The 21,940-nt window shown below is 39.4% G+C and overlaps 1 protein-coding gene across 1 annotated transcript in view; it reads right to left on the bottom strand.

The window, feature by feature from the left end:
- Nucleotides 1–21,940, bottom strand: part of SYNE1 (spectrin repeat containing nuclear envelope protein 1) — a 482,398-nt gene that overhangs the window by 386,994 nt on the left and 73,464 nt on the right. Inside the window, exon 3 of the mRNA XM_028494818.2 lies at nt 5,857–5,952. Coding sequence (XP_028350619.1) covers nt 5,857–5,952 — 96 coding nt within the window. The remainder of the gene's footprint in view (nt 1–5,856; nt 5,953–21,940) is intronic.

Raw genomic sequence — 21,940 nt, 5'->3', positions numbered from 1 at the left:
CGCTCAGGTTGCTGCCTTCTCCTGGCTATTGCACATACAGCTGAAATGAACATTTTGGTGCATGACTCTTTCTGAGTTATGGTTATCTCAGGGTATATGCCCAGTAGTGGGATTGCGGGGTCGTATGGTAGTTCTATCTGTAGTTTTTTAAGGAACCTCCATACTGTTCTCCATAGTGACTGTATCAATTTACATTCCCACCAACAGTGCAAGAGGGTTCCCTTTTCTCCACACCCTCTCCAGCATTTATTGTTTGTAGATTTTCTGATGATGGCCATTCTGACCAGTGTGAGGTCAGTGTGACCTCATTGTAGTTTTGCTTTGCATTTCTCTAATAATTAGTGCTGTTGAGCATCTTTTCATGCGTCTGTTGGCCATCTGTATGTCTTCTTTGGAGAAATGTCTATTTAGGTCTTCTGCCCAATTTTTGACTGGGTTGTTTGTTTTTTTGATACTGAGCTGCATGAGCTGTTTCTACATTTTGGAGATTAATCCTCTGTCAGTTGCTTCATTTGCAAATATTTTCTCCCACTCTGAGGGTTGTGTTTTCATCTCGTTTATGGTTTCCTTTGCTGTGCAAAAGCTTTTAAGTTTCATTAGGTTCCATTTGTTTACTTATTTATTTATTTATATTTTTATTTTTAAACATCTTTATTGGAGTATAATTGCTTTACATTGTTGTGTTAGTTGCTGCTGTATAACAAAGTGAATCAGCTATATGTATACATATATCCCCATATCTCCTCCCTCTTGCGTCTCCTTCCCACCCTCCCTATCCCACCCCTCTAGGTGGTCACAAAGCACTGAGCTGATCTCCCTGTGCTATGTGACCACTTCCCACTAGCTATCTATTTTACATTTGGTAGTGTATATATGTCAATGCCACTCTCTCACTTCGTCTCAGCTTACCCTTCCCCCTCCCTGTGTCAAGTCCATTCTCTAAGTCTGCATCTTTATTCTTGTCCTACCCTTAGGTTCTTCAGAACCTTTTTTATTTTTAATTCCATATATATGTGTTAACATATGGTATTTGTTTTTCTCTTTCTGACTTATTTCACTCTGTATGACAGACTCTAGGTACATCCACCTCACTACAAATAACTCAATTTCATTTCTTTTTATGGCTGAGTAATATTCCAGTGTATATATGTGCCACATCTTCTTTATCCATTCAGATGTCAATGGACACTTAGGTTGCTTCCATGTCCTGGCTATTAAATAGTGCTGCAATGAACATTGTGGTACATGACTCTTTTTGAATTATGGTTTTCTCAGGGCTTCTGCACAGCAAAGGAAACCATAAACAAGGTGAAAAGACAACCCTCAGAATGGGAGAAAATATTTGCAAATGAAGCAACTGACAAAGGAGTAATCTCCATAATATACAAGCAGATCATGCAGCTCAATATCAAAAAAACAAACAACCCAATCCAAAAATGGGCAGAAGACCTAAATAGACTTTTCTCCAAAGAAGGTATACAGATTGCCAACAAACACCTGAAAAGATGCTCAACATTACTAATCATTAGAGAAATGCAAATCAAAACTACAGTGACATATCACCTCCTACCGGTCGGAATGGCCATCATCAAAAAATCTGCAAACAGTAAATGCTGGAGAGGGTGTGGAGAAAAGGGAACCCTCTTGTACTGTTGGTGGGAATGTAAATGGAGAACAGTATGGAGGTTCCTCCATTTGTTTATTTTTGGTTTTATTTTCATTATTCTAGGAGGTGGGTCAAAAAAGATCTTGCTGCGATTTATGTCAAAGAGTGTTCTGCCTATGTTTTCCTCTAAGAGTTTTATAGTGTCTAGCCTTATGTTTAGGTCTTTAATCTATTTTGAGTTTATTTTTGTGTATGGTGTTAGGGAGTGTTCTAATTTCATTCTTTTACATGTAGCTGTCCAGTTTTCTTGGGTTGTTTGTACTCATTGTTTTGAAGATGTACCTCATATATTCTTGATATAATCCTTTCTTAATCCTTTTGTAACCTGTATTGTGACTATCTTTGACCAATTTTTAACTTTTTTTGTCACTTTCTTTAAAGTTTTTTGATTAAAAAATGTTCTGAATTTTAAAATAGTCAAAGGTAACAATCTTTTATAGTTAATATTTTTTGCCTTATTTTTTTCCCTGTCCTGATGTCTCAGAGATATTCACCTATATTTTCTAAGGGTTTAAAGTATTTTTGCCATTAGGGCCTTTATCCATGCATATTTGATTTCTATAGAGGCCATGAGATAAGGATCCAACTATACCTTTTTCTTGCTGTTCCATTTATTGAACCATCTTTCCTTCCCAGATCTGACATCCACCTCTGACATAAACTAAATTTCCATTCATGCCTTGGTCTGTTTCTCATCTCTATTGCATTAGACAATATGCCCATCCCTGTATTAACACCACACTATCTCATGTGATAAAGCTGCACTGTAAGACCTGATATCTAGTAAAGCAAATACTTTTTCTCTGCTTTTCTTCTTTGGCTGTATCCTGGCTAAAAGAGCAAGGTATAAACATCTATTGTATAGTTCTACCCCATATTTGCATCTATTTTAACACAACTGACCTACCCTAATTAATACAGTGATCCTCCCTACCAGGATACAAGCTCTTTGAGGGCACCAACCATACCTCATTCATCTTTGTTCTCCTTAGAGGGCAAAGCCAGTGCCTTATCCTTAATAGAGACTCCAGATATGTTAGCTGAACAGTCAAAAGATAATGCCAAACCCAGCTGCAGACGTGAGTTCTACTCTCAATATATGATTGATGTTTAACAAAGTTACCTGGTGAACGTGCAGGGGCCTTCAACGCTCCCAATTTCCTAAGAATGCCCATGTGTACTTTTAAGTGGATTTTTAGGTTCCTCTTGAACACAGAGTGTTAAGGAGTCTTTAATAATACTATACAGAAGGTTAACAAAATGGATAAGAAATGAATTTCTCTGCAGTCCTTAAGCTCTATTCATATTGCTTCTATTATTTTTAATTTTTCTATGGAATTCTTCACATTCTTAAAAAAAAATCCTAAGTATAAAATTAAATTTAGTGTTCCTATCTTTATGTGTGATTAAAGATATATAATCACCGATCCATTCAAAGAGTAAATGTTCTACAAATAATAATCAAAGGGCACAGAGAAATCCAAGAATAATAATTATAAAAACTTAAAACTCCCTAGCATCTGAAATAAAATCATAGACAAGAGAGTCACAATAGGTTATTAAAAGAAACTAAGATACTGACAGTCCTCCCTTACCTTAAGATGCTGGTGGTAAAGGGAATACTAAGGTATTTGGCTGAATTTCCCAGATGATCATGGTCAAAGTCAGAGTCCGGGGCTATGTGAATCATGATGTTAAAGTATAGTGCACTTTAATAGAGTTGTACATATGAGATAATTATAGATTTCCCGAACAGTGCTAATGCTCCTGAGGGAAATGCTTTTGTTCACATTCTGGCCTTGAAAGCTCTACAAAAATGCCTAGGATACTCCGTCCTTTAAATGATACTTTTCATCTTACCGTGGTCGTGAACCAAAATGTCTACATGTACAAAATTTAAATAACCATTGCGATGGTTTATTTATAATTTCAGAGTAATTTCATTGTATATAATTCAGAATTTTGAAGGGCTCAGTAAAAATAAATAATAAAGGTTAAATCAGAAACTGTCCTTCTGTGTCTCAGTTTTTCTACCTGTTAAATGGGAATGCTGAGATTCTTTCTGAAATTGCTTCTGGCTTCCAGATCCTATCATTGTAACCACATCTGAATGAGTAGGGCACTTAAACAGAAGTAGGATTCTTGTATCAAAATATACACTCTTTCTAGAATCACTTAGCTTGGCAGGTAATGCCCATTGAGGTTTCTGTATACTGTTGGCCGAGTACAATGGCAGAATCATAATGACACTTAGAATGACAGGCTTCTTAAATACCCATTTGAATTGTAATGAAGGTTCCTGCAATTCAAGTAAATAGCTTAATTCAGGAGGGTATATGAAGATAGCCAGTTACAACAGGCCACCAAGGGAGTATATATTTCAGGTCGATGACTCCCACATCCTAATGTTAATCCAGTTTATTTAGCTCATGCATGTATCTGTTTATTCCAAACTGGCTTTTCATATGTGTCTTCTTTGATATCTCCCAATGCGGAGCCTGAGATAAGAACACGGGTGCATGCAGGTGACCGAGGAGGTGGCCCCAGGTAGCAGGAGTGAGGATGCATGGAGAGTGAGACAGGGAAGGAGGAAACATCAATAAATAATAATCAATAATAGTACGATGTGCTATTAAGGGTCTCCACAGTGGGCAACCATGGCTCAGTTCTGCTGGGGATCCAATGGGGCACTCTACCTCATGTGTGAAATAAGCCTTGGAATCACCCCGCCTACAAATGCCAGGCTGGAATTTTGTTGTTGTTGTTGTTGTTGTTGTTTGCGGTACGCGGGCCTCTCCGGTTGCGGAGCTCAGGCTCCGGACGCGCAGGCTCAGCGGCCGTGGCTCACGGGCCCAGCCGCTCCGCGGCATGTGGGACCTTCCCAGACCGGGGCGCGAACCCGGTTCCCCTGCATCGGCAGGCGGATTCTCAACCACTGCGCCACCAGGGAAGCCCATGGCTAGAATTTTTATTCAGACTCCCATCCCCTTTGGGACCATTAACTCTCCCACACTTCAGGGCTGCCTTGTGCAACTCGCAGCTTTGATAAAAGCCCTGAGGGCAGAAACCCAGAGACAGGCTGCCAGTGCTTGAGTTGAGATGCTGATGGAGGGTGTAGATCATGTCCACTCCTGCGGCTACTGGAATCAGAGGTGATCTGAGATGGTGCTGGGGGCACCAAAAGCATCTGCTATAATATGAATTCAAATAAATAATGACTTATCCAAAATTATTATTATCAGTTTGTATCTCCCCAGAAACAACTCTGTTAACAAAAGCTATGGTGAAGGCTCCCCGCAAGAAATGAACTGGAAATTTACGATCAGGCAAAAACACTTTTTAAAAAATTACTTTTTAAAAAAGTAATAATGACTGTGTAGCTCTTTGTCATGATGCAACAGATTAAGAAAAAATAAGTACCCCCAATTTTGGACCCCATGTCTAGTGCATTATACGACATTCTGAAGATTATTTCCTGAGAGCCTTTTAAAAATTATGATGATTTTAAAAATCATCACATAAATAATCTATGTTTGCAAACTACTTACTTCTCTACTACTCTGAAACGAAACAACATAAGCCAGAAAGAAATAAATATTTTATTATTCGAGTAATGTAGAAAAATAGATTTCATAGGTCACTGTCAATTTGTTTTTCACTCTGCTGGTTCCATTGAGCTTAACTACAAATGATTCTGAACATGCTGTTCCTATTACAAACAACTGATGACAGAGAATGTCCATAAGCGGATGAAAAATGCCACGCTGATTTGAAGGCTTAATTTTCAACAACTATATAAATACACAGATATGGACCAATAATCCTTTCCAAATGGAAAGTAAGCACTTAAAGTGCATTAGATGTTAATTTCCAACAAATCTTCCTGGATGCCGTACAGATGCAGTAGTTAACCAGGAATGATTATTGATGAAGTTCCTTACTCTTACTTCTAGGATTACTACTACTATACCTAATGTTTTAAATCTACTACAGGTGTGCAGGAATGAGAAAGGAAATTTATTCCTTGTTCCCAGAAGTGACCGATAGACTAGTGCTTCCTGTGTATTACCAACCGCAAAAGAGAAAAACTTTCTCTTACATGGGTAGCACCCCTTACACTCCCAACTCCATAGCCCCCAAATTCCAAATGGGAACAGTTTGACAAGTCTGGTCACAGAAAACATCCTTACCAGTTTCTGCCCAGACAGGACCTCCAGCAGAGCGAGCAGCTTCACACCATCTTTCATGTCTTCAAAAAGATCATCTACTACCATTGGGGGTTTCCGCTATAAAATAAAAAAATGAATAAATGCAAAAAATGCTTCTCTTACTCTCTGTCAGACATTTGTTACTCACTCTTGCAAAATTTGAAGAAAAATGTCTAAATGCCAAAATCCTTTTTTTGGGATATGGTTGGCAATTACCTTTTGATAGCTGCAAAGAGAAAAACGACCCTTTGGAGGTAAACTTAACATTCAAGAACCTCATGCTTGGGCTTTCACATACACACCAGTATCTTTCTAGAAAGGGAGTTTTGACAAGAGTGGGATGGTGTGGGATAAGGGAAGGAAAAGAGGATACTATAAACATAAAAGATACGAGAGAGGTTAAAGCAGGACGTAAACAGGGAACAGGTGGTACCCAGATAAGCTGGACCAACCTCCATACCTTCACCCTGAGTGAGCACATTACTGGGCTGAGGCAGGTGCCAAATTTCCTTGAACATTCTCTCCAGGATAACCTCGTTAACCCAGTGACCTGCTGTGGGACCACTGTTAGCACAGCCAGAGGGACAGATTGAACCTCCTGTGGGTTAACTGGCCACGTCCGTTCTGTTGCACAAGCTGGCAAATCCAGCAAACCTCTCTCACAGCATGGCATTGAACCCCAGGGATCAAAAGCACAAGAGTACAGACCGATCAGGGCAAATCTATCACCGCTACTGGAGAGATAAGTCAAAGCCCATTTTCAACTCATGGAGGGTCTTTTGTTTTTTTATGAAGATTATGAAAATACTTAGTATACTAGAGTTCATGAAATCTTGAAATTAGGTATCTCTTGCCTCAGAAGAAAGTAAAAAAGCGATGATGTCAAAGTTGATGGTCAACAGTAATTAGGTGCCCTCAGATTTCTCACAGAATATGAATTTAAAAAAATTTATAACCTGGGTCAAGCTCTTTAGTTTTCTAATTCTCACTGAACATGTTAAAGGCCTAATGCTGTCTACTTGACTTTCAATTGTCTTTCTTTCCATCAAGAAAGAAAAAGGAAGGGGGGGAGGAAAGAAGGATGGAAGGAAGGAAGGGAGAGGAAAGAAAGAAAAGGGAGGGAGGGAGGGAGGGAAAAGTTCTTTGTAGAGATATTTAATCACCAAATGTTTTACTGAAATGTGACTTTCTCTACCCACTGATATGGCACATTTATATTTCTCTTATGACTGCATGAATTACTGTCTCTGAATGGTACAATTCTAATTGTGAATGCATTTTTTTTCTCTTTATAAAATGAACAGCTGAATACATTTTGTTCTCATGCTGCAAAATACATGTTCAAAAATAAGTTTTCATTTTCAAGCTTTCTCTTTTAAATTCCACTATTCATACAGCTTACTATTTATACAGCAAAACCGTAATACTGACTTTATATTCTAAGCATATAAATAAAATTATTCGGAATAAAATGAGCCTTTACAATGCAAAATATCTGATGTGATAAGAATCAAAATTATTGTATTAGCTATATATAATCATTTAAAATATGGTCTATTTCTCTTTCAAAATGTCCATTTGTATCCTAATAATACAAATACAGTGGAAAATGAGGGGAAAATTTAATAAATATGTGATGTATTCTGTGAACAAATACAAATGAAATTTTTCATGTATTGTGTTAACCTGAAAATATATTTTAAAAATTAAACAAAGAAGGGAATTTTCATGAAATAATAAAGAGTTCAAGAAATTGGACACCAAAAAACAAAAAAAAACCAACAAACAAAACCAAAACAAATACCCGATAAATTGCATCCATCCATCCATTTTGACTTTAAACATACACAGGTCTCTACCACTTTTTTTTTTTTTTTTTTTTTTTTTTGCGGTACGCGGGCCTCGCACGGTCGTGGCCTCTCCCGTTGCGGAGCACAGGCTCCGGACGCGCAGGCTCAGCGGCCGTGGCTCACGGGCCCGGCCGCTCCGCGGCACGTGGGATCCCCCCGGACCGGGGCGCGAACCCGCGTCCCCCGCATCGGCAGGCGGACTCTCAACCGCTGCGCCCCCAGGGAAGCCCCTAGGTCTCTACCACTCTGAAGAACATTTTCTCTCGACCCCATTCTGCCCCTCATGTGTGTCCTCTTGCATCCCTACCTGTGCCCCACATGCTCCCTGCCCCTCTAGCCGCTCCTAGAAGTGGCCTCGAGGTCAGCACTGACTGCTGAACAAGTCAGTAGCCCATCAGCCCCTCTGCACTGGACATCGTTACTACCAACTTCTCCTTGAGCTGTTCCTCCCCAAACTTCTTCGATCAGCCTGCCGGGTTCACAGGTTTCTTCTCCTTCTCTCTCTCTCCTTTCTTCCTAACTGTAGCCATTCACCAAACTCAATCCTGACTCCTCCGTTCTTTACAAAAGTTTGTCTGGATAGATGTGACTCCTGAATCCTTCCTAGCAGGTGAGTGTTCTTTCCTAAACATTGTTGAGCACATGGCGGGCACTCAACACACATTGCTCGCTGACTGAATGAATAAATGAAGTTTCGTGAAGGAAAAAATAATTTACCTTTGCAGTCCCTAGGCCCATGTTAATGGTTCTTAAAATGTAGTACATATATATGATGGGTCAAGAAAAATGTTCTCCAGGTTCTAGGCAATCACAGACTACAGCACAACACACAGAAGCATCTTGCTTCTGAATGTCTTGCTCACAGTAGGAACTCATTAAAAACTTGTTGAAGGAATGAGTTCCTAGTCTGTGTATGGGAAAAAAAGAGTAGGTAGTTTTTAATTTCAAGAACAGAGATGCCTAGAAGAGTCTCACTTTCCTCTTTTCCCATTTAGCAAATTCCTGGTCAGTTTTTATGACTGAGCTCTTATGTAATCTTTTCCAGTTTTCCAACTAGAATTAAATTACTTATTTTGTCTTAAGTGCATTTGTTCTGATTATAATGACCGCATTGCATTATAGTTATTTATAAAGTTGTATGCCCAGGAATTCAGATCATGGGACTTGTGGAGGACAAGGAAGTTGAATATATCTTTAAATACATAATACTAGGCACAGTGCTTAGCACTAGTTGGTAGTAAACATGTAGATATCTCAACAGAGATATGAGATGCTTATTTGCAAATACCTTTTGGAATCTTGGAGAGATGTACACAGATAAGGACATGAGGCAAAAATTTCTCTTTTTATAGGAAATATGAGTTGCTTCTGAAAAATTTTTCGCCAGTATCTTCCTACACAAAGTAAAGAGATGTAGTCTGATGGCTATTAGCAGACTAAATAGAAATTGGAGAAAATATTCTTCTTTAAAATAAAAATGTTTATGTAATTAATAATATGCAGCTATTGTATTTTCAACACTGAATTATAGAACCTAGCATGTAATAAATTCTTGACTTACTACCTCAACCAGTAAAAGAGGAAGAAAATAAACCTCTGGCCACCTTTCCTGCAAAGAGCTAGCAAAAGTGAATACTAGGGCTTCCCTGGCGGCACGGTTGTTAAGAATCTTCCTGTCAATGCAGGGTACACGGGTTCGAGCCCTGGTCCGGGAAGATCCCACGTGCTATGGAGCAACTAAGCCCGTGCACCACAACTACTGAGCCTGCACTCTAGAGCCCACGCGCCACAACTACTGAAGCCCGCGCGCCTAGAGCCCGTGCTCCGCAACAAGAGAAGCCACCGCAATGAGAAGCCTGCGCACAGCAACAAAGAGTAGCCCCTGCTCGCCTCAGCTAGAGAAAGCCCGCAGGCAGCAACAAAGACCCAGTGCAGCCAAAAATAAATAAAAATTAATTAATTAATTAAAAGTGAATACTAGAGGATGATCTTTACTTTTCTACAAGTTCTATCCAATTGCACATAATGTAAATATTGTGTAAACCACTTCATTTATCAAAACACTTTATTTATCAAAAATTACACCAGAATAAGAAAAGTCCTAGTAATTATTGGACAAGTTTTGCTTTCCCATTTTGTATAAAGTACTGTTTACATATAGCAAATGATCAACTAGAGGGGACCTTTACTATTGTGACAGCATCACACTTATTTTTTGAAACAATGTTTTAATAGAAAACCTTTCATCTAAAATGCCTCTCTTGTTATATATATACATGTTCACAACATCAATCTGATTACTTGACAGGATTCAGGTCATGGTGCTGGAGGCCAAAAGGAAGAGTTAGAAATGAGGGTAATTCACTGGAGCCTGAGTTAATGGAAAATAAAGATGATGTGGTTTGTTCCGACGGCTTGAGAATTTGCAGTTTCAAGCACTAGACAGAAATCTATTGGGCACTTTTTAAGACCTCAGCTATCTATTTTTTATTAAGATAAAATTATGATAAGCTCTTTCTTTTGCACAGTATTTGGAAGAATTAAATTCTTGGCCCTGTGAATCACATTTAGATATTCTACAGATATGCCTGCTGAATCTGAGATGCTCCAAGAGTGGAATGTCCTGACTGAGTGAGAGGAGAGGAAGATGGAGAAAAGAAGAGAGAAAGAGGTACTTGGCTTCTGTGGCTAGTCCCTTCTAGAAACCCTCCTCAAACTAGGTTTAAGCCCTAAATTCTGGCTGTCAGAGTATTGCCTGGTCTAAAGTCTCTAGAAGCTCAGGGAAAATGCACATGCCTGGCAATGCCCTTGGTAGTTAACTTAAGAGTGGAACAGGTCTCATAGAGCTTTTTTTTCCTGTTTTTTTCTCCTCCCCCTTTATTTTTGCAGCCCTTTTAACGCCATGTAATGAGATTCATTCCCTTTCTCTTAGGACTTAAATGGGATCAAATCTTTCTCCTTGAACTTTATGAAATCTAAGAAAGCACAGATATTTTTGGCATAATTTTTACTGACCATTTCCTGTATTGGGGAAAAATAATCCATTCTTTAACATTGTGTGTGTGTGAATAACTTGTGTCACTTTACTAGTTCATAAGTACCAATACATGTTTAATCTTTATCCACCATCTACTTTCATATCTTCATTCATATAAGGATGACCATGTTTGCTATACCACATGCTGATTTTATGTCCCTACAAACAACTGCAACACTCAGGAGAAAAGGATTATGAGGATAATTTTGATGAAAAAAGGCATAACTATCTGGCATGAAATGAAAATTTAAGGAATTCTCACATTTTAAAACTATATAGAAATGATAATAGCCATTCTGACAGGTGTGAGGTGATATCTCACTGTGGTTTTCATTTGTATTTCCCCGATGATCAGCAATGTTGAGCATCTTTTCATGTGCCTGTTGGCCACCTGTATGTCTTTCTTGGGAAAATATCTATTCAGATCCTCTGCTCATTCTTCAATAGCATTTTGTGTTTTTTTTTGATATTGAGTTGTATGAGTTCTTTGTATAATTTGGACATTAACCCACTATCAGATTTGCAAATATCTTCTCCCATTCAGTAGGCAGCCTTTTCATTTTGTTGTTAGTTTCCTTCTCTGTACAAAAGCTTTTTAGTCTGATGAAGTCCTATTTGTTTACTTTTGCTTTTGTTTCCCTTGCTTGAGGAGACATATCCAAAAAAAAAATTTACTAAGATTGATGTCAAAGAGCGTATTGCCTAAGTTTTCTTCCAGAAGTTTTATGGTTTCAAGTCTTACATTTAAGTCTTTAATCCATTTTGGATTTATTTCTCTGTATGATATGAGAAAGAAGTCCAGTTTGATTTTTTTTGCATGTAGCTGTCCAGTTTTCTCAACACCATTTACTGAAGTGGCTGTGTTTTCCACATTGTATATCCTCACCTCCTTTATCATAGATTAATTGCCCATATACATGTGGGTTCATTTATGGGCTCTCTATTCTCTTCTATTAATCTATATGTCTGTTTTTGTGCCAGTACCATACTGTTTTGATTACTGTAGTTTCATAGTATAGTTTGAAATCAGGAAGTATGATGCCTTCAGCTTTGTTGTTCTTTCTCAGCACTGTTTGGGCTATTTAGGGTCTTTTGTGTTTCCATACAGATTTTAGAATTGTTATATTTTGTGCCCAGCAATAGATGAATGGATAAAGAAGATGTGGTATACAATGGAATATTACTCAGCCATAAAAAGAGTGAAATCTTGCCATTTAGGACAACATGATGGGTGGACCTAGAGGGTATTATGATGAGTGAAATAAGTCAGACAGAGAAAGACAGATACAGTATGATTTCACTTATAAGTGGAATCTAAAAAAACAAAATAAAGGAACAAACATAACAAAACAGAAACAGACTCCTAGATATAGAGAAAAAACAGGTAGTTGCCAGAGGCAAGGGGGTTGCTGGCAGGAGAAAAACAGGTGAGGGTGATTAAGAGCTACAGACTTCCAGTTACAAAATAAATGAGTCATAGGTACGAAATGTACAGTGTGAGGAATATAGTCAGTAACTGTGTCATGTCTTTTTATGGTGACAGTAACTAGACTTATCGTTGTGATCATTTTGAAATGTACAGAAATATGGAATCACTATGTTGTATATCAGGAACTAACAATGCTATAGATCAATGATACTTCAAAAACAAATGAACAAACTCATAGAAAAAGAGATCCGATTTTTTGGTTTCCTCAAAGGGACTTGGCCCTGGAGGAGCCTAGGAGCAGCAGCTCCTTGTGAGGGTGCAGGCAGCCCACAGCTGTGGCGGGTCTCCAGAATTTGAGGTCAAGGACAACTAAAGGTAGGGCTGTGGATGGGCCAGCAGGGCCATCAGGCAGGGGACGAGGTTGTGGCAGTTCAGCAGGAGGCAGGGTCCTACTCTGATCCAGCCGTCTAGGAAGAGCTGCTGGCCTGGAGGAGGGAGGGAACCTAGCAGAGGTTGGTGCGGGGGGGGATGAATTGGATGAAGCTGGTCAAAAAGTACAAACTTCCAGTTATAAGATAAATGAGTACTAGGAATTTAATGTACAACATGATAAATACAAGTAGCACTGCTGTTTGTTATATATGAAAGTTCAGAGAGTAAATCCAAAGAGTTCTCACCACGAGGAAAAATTTTTTTTTCTATTTGTCTAATTTTATAGCTATATGAGATGAGGGATGTTCACTAAACTTATTGTGGCAATTATTTCATGATGTGTGTAAGTCAAATCATCATGCTGTACACCTTAAACTTACACAGTGCTACATGTCAACTGTCTCTGTAAAACTGGAAGAAAATAAATAAAGTGAAAGAACTACATAGAAATGAAAATGTTGGTGCATAAAGTAAATATGACAAAGTAGTCACTATTATAGACTACATATATGAACTCCAATATGTACTAGATGTTTGTGGCTTAGATATTTATACATTATATATAATTTAGTAGGTGTTTTAATAAAAATGAAAGGAAGAAGCAAAGAAGGAGAATGGAAAGGGTAGGAAAGAATGAATGAGACATTGCTGAACATCTCAATGCTAAGGGATTGTCCATGTCACCTCACTCAATATTCATAACCAGCACATATGGGGGTATCACCCCCTCTTTAAAAGCCAGGAATCTGAATCTCAGAGAGGTTAAACCATTGGCCTAGATCACACCCCTACTAAGTGACTAGGTTTGAGCCCAGGTTTATTATACTTTGAGCCACCTTGTTAGAAAGCTTAGTATAAAAGTATAGGTATGAGCATTTCTTTTTGTGAATAATACACAAACCTATAAATGAGATTTTTATTTAACATCAATATGAAAAGTATTAACTGATCAGCTAAGGTGCCTGCCACTCTACTAGGAACAAAATATTTATTAACAAAAAGCCACTTTTATATGAATGGATATAAGAAAGACTAAAAATAATAGTAGGATATAAGAAAGACTAAAAAGTAATAATAGAAGCACATGTATGTAAATATACATTGGAATAGACACAAATCATCCCAGCTCACACCATGTCCCCCTGTGGTCATGTCTGCACTACACCCTCATCTTTTGTTAACTGAGTGACCCGAGCTGGGCCCATCACATTCTCTACTTGGATCTAGAAGATGGCTGGAGCCAAGGTGTCACATGGCAATGACCTAAGGACAAGTGACATCAGGTCCTGCTGCTGAGATCCCAAGAGCCACTCTCCCTGCCTGGGTTAGTCAGTGTGTCAGGGGTCCCCAAGACATTCCTTAGCTTGATGACTCTCAAGATGGACTCAGAGGACACAGAAAAGCTGCTATACTCATGGTTACAGCTTATTACAGTGAAAGGACACATTAAAATCAGCAAAGGGAAAAGGCACACAGAACAAAGTCCAGGAGGGACCAAATGAGAGCTTCCAGTGCTGAGTAACTGGTTCCCCTCCAGTGGATGTGCACAGGGACATGCTGACTTTCCCCAGCAACGGTGTAAAGTGTCGCCAATGAGGAGAGCGTACCTGAACCTTGATGCCGGGTTTTTATCTGGAGTCTGTCATGTAGGCATGTGGCACCTGCCTAGCTGGCCTCAGCTACTCAGTCTTGTCTTCCCCTGTCGCTATCCCCAGCAAAAACATGTGTTCACCATACAACTCATTAAGATAAATTGATTTTATCAAGTAGTATAGCATGGCCCCAGGCCTCAGGCATACAAAACACCCCTATCAGGCAGAATATTACAAGTGCCCAGAGGTTATCTCCCAGAAGCCAGTCAAGGACCATTCTTTTATTTTATTTTATTTTTTTTTTTTTTTGTGGTACGCGGGCCTCTCACTGTTGTGGCCTCTCTCCCGTTGCGGAGCACAGGCTCCGGACACGCAGGCTCAGTGGCCATGGCTCACGGGCCCAGCCGCTCCGCGGCATGTGGGATCTTCCCAGACCGGGGCTCGAACCTGTGTCCCCTGCATCGGCAGGCAGATTCTCAATCACTGCACCACCAGGGAAGCCCCCAGGGAAGCCCCCAGGGAAGCCCCCAAGGACCATTCTTAAAGGCAAGTCTTTATTTGGAACGTGCAGGGTTTGTGCAACCGAGGCCTGCTGAGTTAACCCTTTCCCGCCCAGTCAGCATTTCCTTCCATACCCTGAGATGCTCTGTATCTTTTTACTAGATCTCACTTCTTAGTTAAATCATTTAAAATCAATTTCATTCACTTGCAACAAAATAAAGCACAACTGACATGTGTGCCTCTTTTGTTATTACTTTGTAAACACTTTCCTGAACTTAACAATGTACATTTCAGTGCCCTCCCACTCCATGATGAGATTCACATACGACCAAAAATAAATGCAGGTTTTTTTTTTAACATCTTTACTGGAGTATAATTGCTTTACAATGTTGTTAGTTGCTGCTGTATAACAAAGTGAATCAGCTACACATATACGTATATCCCCATATCCCCTCCCTCTTGCAGCTCCCTCCCACCCTCCCTATCCCACCCCTCTAGGCGGTCACAAAGCACCGAGCTGATCTCCCTGTGCCATGCGGCTGCTTCCCACTAGCTATCTATTTTACGTTTGGTTGTGTATATGTGTCCATGCCACTCTCTCACTTCGTCCCAGGTTACCTTTCCCCCTCCCCATGTCCTCAAGTCCATTCTCTACAGCTGCATCTTTATTCCTGTCCTAATAAATGCATTCTTTATTGATGCCAGTGTGCATATTCAGGGGAACCTGACTGTATTTAATATGAGAAGATGTTTTATAAACTTTTGATCAATTGATACCGGTAAATGAAGAAGGTAGAAACAGTTGAGTATTACTGACGAAAGAAAGGAAGGAAGGAAGGAAGGAAGGAAGGAAGGAAGGAAGGAAGGAAGGAAGGAAGGAAGGAAGGAAGGAAGGAAGGAAGGAAGGAAGGAAGGAAGGAAGGAAGGAAGAGGGAGAGAGAGAGAGAGAGAGAGAAAGAAAGAAAGAAAGAAAGAAAGAAAGAAAGAAAGAAAGAAAGAAAGAAAGAAAGAGAAGGAAGGAAGAACGAAGGAAGGAAAAGAAAGAGGGAGAGAGGGAGGAAAGAAAAAAAAGGAAGAAAGAAAGAAAAGTCATTTTGCATGGACAAGTGTATGCCTATATATCCAAAATTATAAAATGTTAATGTACTAAAATTATTTTTAGCATTTTTAACTTTGCATTAATAGGGCAAGCACATGTGCATCAATTAAGGAGAAAGAAGCTTTGGGTGTTTGATCGAAATCAGTGATGTGGAAAAGTACAAAGCTACAAACATTACCAGCATATCATGGCTCCATCAGCAGGTATCTACACATCTGCAAGAATCTTAGAGCCCCTTAGTGATAAATATCACATGGCTCTCAAGGAGCTCTGCAGCATGAAGGGTTTAGTCCTCAGCAAAGGAAAGGGCTGAATCAACCATCTCATTCCAGGACCAACCAAGGTCCTTACTTACCATCATCACTTTTAGTTTCACAACTATTGGGCAGTCTTTTACTAAGTGCTTTTCCCTCTTGGGGAAAGAGCTCTTAAAACATTTTATAATACAAAAATTTATAGCATTTTACTTTAAATTTCTAAATACATATCCTCGGGTTTAAAATTTGTGATTGCTGGATACCTAGCGATACCAATAAAACTGAACTGGAAAAGACCTAAAGAAAGAACCCATGGCACAGATAATGCCTTACTGTATTTGAGACATACACATGGTCAAGCACAGTCAGTCTTGCTGAAAATGATGCAAAATCATGGCCTGACATATCCCCCAGATGGCCTCCTGTGCAGTACATAAAGAGGTCTCAACGCGGAGGCTGGACCTCAATGTGTATTCTGGGCACCTTGAAACCTGTGTGCACACAACGGCCCCTCATTTCTCAAGTCAGACCAACCACTCCCGCCTCTGGTTTCCAGGTTTCAGGTGGGAGCTATTTCACAGGCTGAGAGACAGGGTATGGGGGAACATCGCATCCCAGCACCAGCCTAGAGTGTGCGCATGCTCTTCCAGTTATCTGATGGGCAGGAACAGCAAGCTAAACAACAGGAACCGAGAGGAGAGTGGGAAGGGAAGAGAGGTTGACCAGCAGATGTGGAGTAAGCCACCCCCCAATGGTTGGCAAGGAGCCCGCCACACTGAACTGTCTAAAAATGCCAAAGCAGCTGGACTAGGTCTGTAAAATCATGATCATAGCCACGGACAGGAGCCAGATAAAGTTAATTCAACTTCCAAAAGGTTCTGTCATCTTATTCAGAAAATCTAATTAGACATTACCAGTATTTCCAGAAACAAGGTGAAGTAGTTTCTTTGTTAAATGTTATGTATGATATGTTTCTCCTTCACTCCCTTTAAAAAAGCATTGCTGTGATTATCTTCCACCTCTGCTTGGCAAAAGTGAGAAGATACTTCCCATTCTTTTCTGTTTCCTATGACAGATTGCATAACCATTTCCATTTCCTTAATTATTTAATTCAATTTGGAATACATATTCCAAAGGCAATAACTGCCCTCCAGCCAACTTTAAATCTGCTTGGAAAACTGCTCTTAACAACTTTCACATGTAATGATTTTTTTTTTCACTATATAGTTTAAAAGAAGCACACTCCTCAGTTATTTGTTTTATTCAGGACAAAGCGGGGGTTATCCTTTACTCCTCTCTTTTGCTCATACCCCACAGCTGATCTGTCAACAAATCTTATTGGCTTTATTTTCAAAATTCCCCTAGAATCCAGCCAGTTTTCACCACCTCCACTGCTATGACCTTGGTCCAAGCTGGCCATCTCTCACCTGGATGACTCAACAATCTCCTACCTTATCTTCCTCCTTCGGCCCATGTCCCTCTTCAATCTATTCTCAACAGAACAGCTTATTTTCCTTCTTCTCTGTCCATCTCCCCATTGGGATATAAACACCATAACGCAGGGGTTACTTTTCCTGTTCTGCTCACTGCTACATTCTACAATCTTGCCAAGCATACAAACAACATTTAAAAACATTTATTGAATGGATGTACGACTAGACAAAATACATTTCTAAAAGAAGGAACTTTGACAAATATTGTCAAAAATGTTATTAAACCACATGGACATTGCTATAGCTATGTCTTTGTTATTAAATTAATACATCCTATTAATAAATGCCATTCATTTTGAAATGATGATTTTCTTTGTAATCTTTCAGTTGCATATTTGGAAATAACTAATTTATCGTCACACTTGAGATTATCAAACTAGTTTTAGAAAATCAATTAAAGAATGGTTTCTGGGGTGTATTATTACATTTACTTTTGCCTCTTTGCCTCCTTATCTCATCTTAGTTCATGAATAGTCCCACCAAAGTGTGTACAAGGAAACAGATGGGCTCAAATTCCAATTTCGAAAGAGTTTCCATGTTATCTTTTAGCACCATTGGTGGAAAGACAACTGAAGAAGAATAAAAGCAGCCACCAAAGTGATATTTTATGACTGTGAAGATGTCAAAGTCATTATTAGTTTGAATTATTTAAAAACAAACATGGAAAATCAAAAGGGTTCCTTTTAAAGGAGTATATGAATCTGACTTGGTCTTAAAACAAAATGTGTTCTTGGGCTTCCCTGGTGGCGCAGTGGTTGAGAATTTGCCTGCTAATGCAAGGGACACAGGTTCGAGCCCTGGTCTGGGAGGATCCCACATGCCGCGGAGCAACTAGGCCCGTGAGCCACAACTACTGAGCCTGCACGTCTGGAGCCTGTGCTCCGCAACTAGATAGGCCACGATAGTGAGAGGCCCGCGCCCCACGATGAAGAGTGGCCCCCGCTTGCCACAACAAGAGAAAGCCCTCGCACAGAAACAAAGACCCAACACAGCCATAAATAAATAAATAAATAAATAAATAAATAAATAAATAAACAAACTCCTACCCCCAACATCAATAAATAAATAAATAAATAAATAAATTGTATCCTTTAAGAGACAAAAAAACAAAACGTGCTCTTAATACAGCACATTTGGGTTGAATCATGTGCTCCTCCCCAAGATACGTGGAAGTTTAAATCCCGGTACCTCAGGATGTGATCTTATTTGGAAACAGGGTCTTTAGAGACGTAGTCAAGTTAAAATGAGGTCATGGTTGGGGGGGGAGGGCGGAGAGGGGGTCCTAATCCAATATGACCAGTGTCCTTACATGAAAGGGAAATTTGCACACAGTCTCAGACAGGCGCAGAGGCAGGGATTAGACTAATGCAGCTGCAAACCAAGGAACCTCCGGTACTCCAGGCCTCCAACTGAGGCTAGAAAGAGGCAAAGAAGGATTCTGCCCAGAATCTCAGAGGGAAGCATGGCTGCCTAGTCTCAAGGACTGTGAGACAATAAATTTCTCATTTTATGGCACCCAGTATATTGTACTTTGTAATGGCAGCCCTAGCAAACTAATACAGAATGTAAATAATGTTCAACGGTGCTTTTTTTTTCAGTTCATCTAAAAAGTGAGGAGATGCTTATATTATGCCTGAGGTCATCCAAAAGTCGGTATTTAAAATGTTCAGTGCCTATACTTAATGGCCCCTTAGATCTAAGGCTGGCAAATGGAGAAAGGGCTGTTTATTGCAAATTGAAAGAGAAGCTCCATTTATAGAAACACTAAACAATGGCTATCTCTGACCTATTTTTTTCCCAAAGGACTTAATGCCAAATCATATATTTATTTCAAAGTCAAATATCAGAAAGACTGAATCAAAGGTATTTAAATATAAATATAACACTCTATTCCATTTGACAAATTTAGAGAAAATGTGAAACTACAATTATTTGATAACAGAGTATAACCGATGTTTAATGTTAAGATTACTTGTATTATCTTTCTCTAATTAAAAATAAAATTTTAAGGGAAAGAGCTTTGGAAAACACGTCTTTAATCTGTCCCCTTTGGGGGTCAATGTGACACTGTACAATAGCCTATGGATCTTGCATAAAGTTTAGGAATTTGCTAAGATAAATACATTTTTAAATGTGAAAGAACTAATGTATTTTTAACTGCCAATTTAAGAAAAATATTCTTCCGAACATAAATTCTTCTGCTTAGAAATGCAGACTATTCTGATAGACCTAAAAAACCTGCAGTCATTAGGTGGGAATCCCCTCAAATTCAAGTCTACCCAACTCTGTCTTCCTCTCTCCCCGACCCCAAACTTAGGCACATCCACACCCATCCTTCCTATTCCCCCTCTGGCCTCAGAGATTGGGAGCTGTCTCTCTGGTAAAAACCTCTACCCGTCCTCTTGATTTTCTCCCCACCCTGCCTCTTTAGGAGTCTTGTATCTTAAAATAAGCTTGTTTTCCTTCATTTTCACCCTATCCCTCTCTACCAGTTCTTGATCATTCCCTTCCATAGACACACACTTAAGACCACTCTTTATTGAAACAGCTCTTACCAGATCCCATGTTCTGCTTTAGCTAACACTCTATCTCCTTAACATGTAATATACACTCAGGTCCTAACATCCTCACCTCTCATTTACTTACCAATTTGCTAGAGTCGGGTTTCTGCCCCGACTTGGCCACTCCCAGTGATGGCTAATGACTTCTAATTGCCAAATGAAATGTGTCCATCTCTACTAAGTCATTTCCCTCTGTGTACCTGAACCTATTAGCTTCCCCGCAAAGTCTCTTGTATTCTCTGTCTCCGTGAATGATCCTAATCATTTGTTCAAGGCAGAAATCTAGAAGTCATTCCTGACTCCTTCTCCCCCAGCTTCCAACTGATGACTCAGTTGTATCGGGTCCACCCTTACCCATTTTTCAATCTATCCACTTTTCTCCATTCCCCCACCACTACTTTAGTCCAAAGGATCCTCACCTCTTATCTGAGTTATTGCAAGTTCACTCCACCTCCAATTTTACTGGTTCCTGCTCTAATTTATGTGAGAGGGGTGTGGGGGGAAAATGAGACGCGGGGGAGGGAGAGAGAGATGAGAGACAGAGAGGTTGAGAGAGGGGTTTAGCCCAGAGTGATCATTTCATTTTCCTAAGATTCTTTAACGTCTCCAGTGCCCGTAACACAACATCCAAACCCTTTTAATGGCTGACCTTTGATCGATTCTCAGTTTTGTCTGTTGCCAACCCATTCCTGGAACCCACATTTTCAGGTATTCTGAGCTTCATTTCCTTTACTGTGCCAGGCTCTTTCTTACCTCTTAACTTTTGAAAACATTAGTTCCTTCACCTACCCAATCCCAAGACATTTCTCTGGCTCCAGCTTAAATGTTTCTTCCTCTGAAAACCTGTTCTGATGCCCTCCTTCAGGTTACTTGTATGGTTGGCTGCACTTGCCCTGTGCTCCCTGACATCCTGTTACTTCTCTGCTCGTGGAATTTACCATACACACGTCTCTGTAATTGCTGTCTCTTCTGCTGGCCTGTCAGTTTCATAATGGCATGGACTATATCTGTTTTTGTTCACCACTGTATCCACAACCCCTAGCACATAACAGGTGCTTGAAAAGTATTTGCTACATGAATAGCTAAATAAACGAAAGAAGCATGGTGTATATAACACAATGGTTAGTGCCCAAACTTTGGAGTCCTGGGATTGAAATCTGGTTTTCCACGTACTTGTTATATGACCTTGAGCTTATTAATTAACTCTAAGCTTCAGTTTCATAATATATAAAATGGTGAAAATACTACTTATATTTGATTGTTGTGTTATTTAAATAAAATAAAAGATAAAGTTGCTAAGGCACAGTAATCGGCACATGATGAGTTCAGTAAACAGCAGCCCTACAATTTAAAAACCTAGTTAGCAATAGGTGATGACAGCCAGCACTGAATCAGGACCTAACTTTGAAAAACTATTACTTGGATCAACATTGGGCTAATTAAAAAACAAATACTCCACCTTCTTTCACTGACAAAGCAAACAGAATAGAAAGAGGCAGGTTTCTTCTTAAAAAGGAAGAAAATTATAGGGTCCAAGTTTCAGTATGAAGTCCTCTTCCTGAAAGGAATTATCAGATATATGAAATAAACAGAACCCACAAATTTTTGTTGATGTTATACTACATTATATCGACAATTTATGATTTGCAATGTTTTGCATAATTTCAGAAGCGTGAAGACTTCAATTTGAAAACAAAGCAAATATTTTTAAAAAACTGATAATTATATCCACAAATTTGAGTAATCTACAGAAAATTCTCGGGGTTTTTTTTTTTTTTTTTTTTTTTTTTTTTTGTGGTATGCGGGCCTCCCTCT

This window comes from Physeter macrocephalus, chromosome 10 (assembly GCF_002837175.3).
Source record: "Physeter macrocephalus isolate SW-GA chromosome 10, ASM283717v5, whole genome shotgun sequence".
Taxonomy (NCBI): domain Eukaryota; kingdom Metazoa; phylum Chordata; class Mammalia; order Artiodactyla; family Physeteridae; genus Physeter; species Physeter macrocephalus.
Note: the sequence above shows the minus strand (reverse complement) of the source record. Positions and strands in the feature narration are given on the sequence as shown.